Genomic DNA, 6,040 nt, shown 5'->3' on the forward strand with positions numbered 1-6,040 from the left:
TCTGTAGCTTTGGAGACGAAGTGACTAAGTGCGGCCACTTGCCCATTCAGGCTTTATACCTCTTTTGGCTTTTGGGGGAACCTCATCTTGCATAGGGCCTCAATCTTCTCAGGGTTGGCTTCAGTTCCACGTTGGTTGACCATGTATCCTAAGAACCTTTTGGAGCTGACCCCGAAAGCGCACTTGAGGGGGTTGAGCATCATCCTATACCTTCTCAAGTTTTGGAAGGTGTTGTTGAGGTGCGTCACATGGTCCCCAACTTCCATACTTTTAACAAGCATGTCATCTACGTAGACCTCCATTATTTTGCCGATGAGGTTCACAAACATTTTGTTGAAGAGCCTTTGGTATGTGGCCCCGGTGTTTTTCGACCCGAAATGCATCATCTTATAGCAGTAAAGGTATTTGTCTGTGTTAAAGGAGGTGTGTTCCTCATCGGCCGGGTGCATAGAAATTTGGTTGTAGCCGAAGTATGGGTCCATGAAGCTCAACAACTCATGCCCAGCCGTGGAATCTACCAGTTGGTCAATCCTTAGGAGTGGAAAGCTATCCTTTGGGCAAGCTTTGTTGAGGTTAGTGAAATCGATGCATACTCTCCACTTTTCGTTGTGTTTCTTTACTAAAACCAGGTTGGAGACCCATCTCGAGTAGGTGGCCTCCCTGATGAAGCCATTTTGGACGAGCTTCTGAATTTCTTCCTTCAAGCCCTCATACCTCTCAGAGTTAAGGGCTCTTCTCTTTTGTCTGTGCGGGACAACTTTTGGATCAATTTTCAAGTGGTGGCAACTGACATTGGGGTCTATGCCTACCATGTCCTCATGCCTCCAAGCAAAGACATCAAGGTTCCTACTTATGAAATCCTTGATCTTTTCTTTCAAATCGATGGACAAGCCTTTTGCCACTTTCAACAATTTGGATGGGTCTCAAGGGTCCACTGATAAGCTTTCAAGTTCCTCAACTGGAGATGCTTGAGGTTCGTGTTCAGTTATGCGAGGGTCTATCTCATTGATAACCAATATTTTTGGCATGGGTGGTGCATCGATCATTTCCACATCTTTCGGTTTGAAGGGAGCATCACCTGGGATATCAGCCATGACTATGTCAATGATAATCACATGGACGTCCCGGGGCTCTACCTTTCTGATGGAGCTCAGATAGCACTCTCTAGAGCCTCTTTGGTTGCCTCTCACGATTGCCACCCCATTTTTCGTCGGAAATTTCATGCATAGGTGGTGGATGGAGGTGACAGCTCCTAATTCCTTTGGAGCTGGCCTACCCATTACTCTGTGATAGGCCGATCGACTGTCAACTATGAGAAACTCCATAAAGTTCATTGTGGTTTGGGGAGACTCCCCCATTTCCACTGCAAGGGTGATCTTTCCTCTCGAAGTGATTCTATCTCCAGTGAATCCATACAAGGGAGTAGTGGTGGGTGTCAACTCATGGTCCAATATCATCTTGTCGAAGGTAGACCCGAACAGAATGTTGACAGAGCTACCGTTGTCAACTAGCATTCGCTTGAGCCCATTCCGGGCTATGACCGCCCTCATTCCAAGTGCATCGCAATGGAGGTAGTGAACTCCTTCAGTCTCCTCCTGGGTGAAGACAATAGGTGAAACTTGATCCCTACGGGAGCTGTGGCCCATGTTTCACCGTCGACATATGCGCCACCAAAAATGGTATCCAGCTCGTGGATAGGGCCCTCATCCTAAGTTTGCTGACTCCTTCAATGTCTATGTACTTTCCTAGGCCTCTCTGTATCGTGCTCCCTTTGTCGTGAGGAAACATCCCTTTGACGGGTAGCGGCCTCTTCACGCCTAGGTCGTTGTCATACCTAGGTGGGGGCCTGTTCGCCTGAGGTGATTTATTTCTATCCCTGGGGGGTTCCTGCCGGGTACAGTGAGCATAGTCTCGACAATTTGCTGTGTCATAGCCATGGGACCGGTGGTATATGCAGTATCCGAGAGGGTTCGAATTTGACCTATTTCTAGGCCCCGAACCCCAGCCTCGGCCTCTTTCCCTGCTGGATCCTTGCGGAGTTCTCATCTACTGGGTGTCGATGACTGAGTTGATATCCTTATATGCCAAGGTCAGGACTGCGTTCAGAGTGGTGGTGGCAAGTGCTTGCCTAGAACTCTCATTTTCGGCCTGGTTCATTTGATAATCCATCAAGTGTGAAGTTGGCCCTCTAGCACATTGTCTTTGCGGAGATGGGAGGCATCTACTTGCCATGTTCCTATGCTCAATCAATTCTTCATTGATGATCTCCCGCCTCATCATCTCGAGTAGGGCGTCAGTGGTGGGGTCCTAATTTTGCACGTCCCCCCAAAACAGGGTGTTCATATTCAGGCCTCCTCTTAGTGCAGATAACGCCTCACGGTCGGTGACTTGCACACAGTATGTCATCTCATCAGTGAAGCGTAATAGGAAGCTCTTCAGGGATTTTCCATGTGCCTGTCTCATGTCTTGGAGGCGTTGGATGGGAGCCTCTTCCTCTTTGCTCACAGCGAATCTTTTCAAGAAGGTGGTCTTGAATTCGGGCCAACTTCTTATACTCCCAGGTGGTAACCTACTAAACCAAATTTCAGCTGCTCTGCTAAGTGTTAAGTGGAAAGCTCGGCACTTCACAGCTGGGGTGGCTATTCTTAGGCTCATGTGAGTTTTGTAAGCGTTCAAGTGCTTCTCAGGGTCGCCTCTTCTGTCATACTTTGGTATCTTGGGCATAACATAGTGGTTTGGGACATGGGCACTCCTTAGCTCCCTCGAGAATGGTAGGTTCTCATCATCATCGTCCAAGTCACTGGACCTCTGCTACTCATCTGAATCATTTTCTTCAGCCTCATACCTTGGTGGCTGGTGAGAGGTTCCTAGCCTTCCCTTCCCTCCTTTGGCGCCTATTTCTAGGCGGTGCAGCATGGGGGGGATTTTCATGCCTTTCTTCCAGCTACTGAGGCATGGGAGGTGGGGGTTGTGGCCTTGTCCAAGGCTCGTGAGGCTGTTGTTGCCTGGGCCTCAGTTCTGCAGGGCTAATTCTGTCAAATATACTACCTAACCTCCTAGATCTTCGTTCTTGCTCATATGGAGGTAGGAAGTTATAATGATTCAAAGGGACCTCGATGGGTTGCCCAGAAGCGTAGTTGGAAGAAACATTAACTTCCACTTCCCTTTCAAATGGACTTCTACCTCGACTATAGTCCGACGAGACAACTCTCTGACTTTGAACTTCATCTTCTTGCTGGTAGTGCCCTTGGGGGGCGTATGGAGAAATAGGGAAGCCTCCCTGGCCTTGCATTTGGGTCATGAGTTCCCTTGTAGCCATGTTCTGGCTAGCAATGTCTCTCATGTTGGCTGTCATGCCGGCCATTTCTCTTGATAACTGGGCTGTTACTCGCATTCCACCTCGTCTGTGATGGTGGTGGAGTCGGTGCCGAGCTGCTAGAACAGCTGCTGAAGGGGGCACACCCACATTTTCTCTTACCCTTCTGGGGGACGTATCCTCGTTTGAACTCATTTTCTATGTTTGACCTTTAGATTTTTGGGCTTCCCCTTGTTTTTTTCCAAGAACAAATTCTTTTCAAGGGGGTGCCTAAATGTTCTTCTTCAACAAGCTTTCACCACAAGGTTGTTCGTGGTTATCATATGATTTCCCACAGACGACGCCAATCTATTGACACCAGAATATGTTGCCAATAGATGCCAGACCCACCCGCATACACGTAAGCGAAAGTCCAACACGTAAAGACACATGGACGGTATAAAACGGATAGATCAAGGGCGTGGGAGTAGCTCAACGATACAGGACGAGAACGTTCGAAATTCGGCGAGATGGTCGAAGATCGATTGTATAATAATTACCAATTGATGTTTGTAAATGTACATGTAAAAATGTGTAATTTCGCATTGTGTTGCAAGATAATAAGAGAGAGTTCAGTAAAGTGTTGTTTCTCGTATTGATTTTTGCATTCGCTTTTGTATGGGGTACATGGGGGAGTATTTATAGTGTCACCAGTTAGATCGTGACCCTTAGTTCGGGGAACACGTGGCCTCATCCGGATAATTTACATGTCAAATTATAGGCATCAGCCACACCTAGCCTGCTATACATTTATTGATTGGCAGAGCCGCCTTTACTAGTGACAAGACTTAACATTTATACTCATGACAAACGTCCTATCAATTATTCAAATATCATCTTTGTGCAGAAGATCTCTTGGGAGAGTGTCTATGGAAGGTGCTGCTTTGTGATCCAAAGGTTGCTACCTCGGCTACTGAGCTTCGGCCAACAGGACCTTCTCCATTCACATAATACTTCCATTTCAGGGCTTCGACTCCATTTTCATGGTGCTTCGGCATCATGGCCTCAACTACTTTTCATAGTGCTTTGGCATGAGAGCCTCGGCCAGTTTCACAGGGCTTCAGCATGAGAGCCTCGACCATATATACCACCTCGGCTGGAGTGCCACGCGATTCGGCATGAGTGGGCCGTAGGCCCCAGTGGGTTGACCAAGTGTGTCAACACGTAATAAATCTCAACTTAGAGATTCACTCGATGACAATCGCATTTCGCTAGCAACTATTATTGAAATATATTTTCATTTAATCCTAGCAAAGTATATTTCAATCAGTGTAAATTCTTTTTATATCGTTACGAGACTAATAAACATTTATCAATATTTTTAAGGATCTTAAGGGTCTACAAGTACTTCTCGTCATAGATGCCCCTGACTATTTAATCTATATTTCGGATTTTCAATGAAAAGGTATTGCAATGTGTTAACACGAATTGTCTTATTATATGAGTTGTCGAATTACAATTTTTTTCCTATATTCTCGAATATTTCTTAATAATAATTGACAAAATTTCCGTGCAGATTTTATTCAACATATGTTGAAATACGACGTTGAGAATTTTGAAGCTCCAAGAAAATAATTAATTTGTTCATAACAGCGAGCAAATTAAGATTAATCATATTGTTTGGTGCTCAGTTTAGGTTCTAAATTGTAATCTAATGATCAATATAAGACTTTAAGTAGCCAAGTAGCAAAATTTATAAAACATGGAATTTGCAAAAGTACATATACTGTTAAGATGGATATTTAATAGTAATGAGCAAATGTCTACAGCTTATTTGAAGGTTCGCTTTATTTCAAGGGTAAACAAAAAGTAATCACAAATTAAGGCAAAAAAAATGTCTAATTACATCAATTTGTATCCAACTTGATCCCAAATAATATTAGACCACAACGGGATCAATAAACAAAGAAATGATGTGGGGTTTTAGAACTTTTTGTGGTTGTGTGTATCCATCTTCATTGCCTTTATAAGTGACATCTATAATTCGTTCAAGGTTGAGAATTCGCATCAAAATTTCTCTTGGAGAGGAACTTGGTCGGAGACACTCATCATTGATATCCTTCCATGCATTTGTAACCATTTCAAAAAATTTATCGATGGCCACTTCTTTAGTAACACCATTCTCCTTCATGTATGATTCGATGCCGGTAGCAATTTGGCCTCTTTCCTTCTCAACCTTCGATAAGACAAAATTCGGCGAACTCAATTAGATAAGTGAAATAAAGTTTCTAATTATTTGTAGAACAAATTTTTTCTTCCAACGAACTTTGAGTGCAATTCATACCTCATAGGTAGCAATGTCATCAACGAGTCGACATATTATGAGGCTGGCAACAAGCATTTTAGGTTTATGGCTGAGCCACTCAAATTCTTCCTCGGTGACTGATTTAATCCCCAACAAGGACGTGGTTGTATGATAAACGTAAGTGCATGTGATTAAGGCATTACTCATGTACTCGGAAAATGGTGGCAAGTATCCTTCGATGAACCACTTGGCTTCCACATAGTATGTCCTCACAAGTTCTTTCAACTGCGTTCAAATTAGTATGCATTCAGGAAAATAAAGGAGGATAAATAGTGCATAAAAATAATAGAATGCAGAAGACTAAGAAATTAATAGTAGTAGTGCACTAATCATAGAGCGTGGTGCTTACGGCTTCTTTTGCATAATGGACCGCATAAGAT

General features: G+C 44.1%; 1 protein-coding gene across 1 annotated transcript; it reads right to left on the minus strand.

The window, feature by feature from the left end:
* Positions 1–5,063: 5,063 nt before the first annotated feature.
* Positions 5,064–6,036, minus strand: LOC111394298 (vetispiradiene synthase 2-like; the record flags this gene model as incomplete). The annotated part of the gene is made up of 3 exons (XM_023020049.1): positions 5,064–5,531; positions 5,640–5,885; positions 6,010–6,036. Coding segments are annotated over 3 exons (570 nt in total), but the record flags the coding sequence as incomplete, so codon positions are not given.
* Positions 6,037–6,040: the final 4 nt, after the last annotated feature.

This window comes from Olea europaea, chromosome 5, assembly GCF_002742605.1.
Source record: "Olea europaea var. sylvestris chromosome 5, O_europaea_v1, whole genome shotgun sequence".
Classification (NCBI taxonomy): domain Eukaryota; kingdom Viridiplantae; phylum Streptophyta; class Magnoliopsida; order Lamiales; family Oleaceae; genus Olea; species Olea europaea.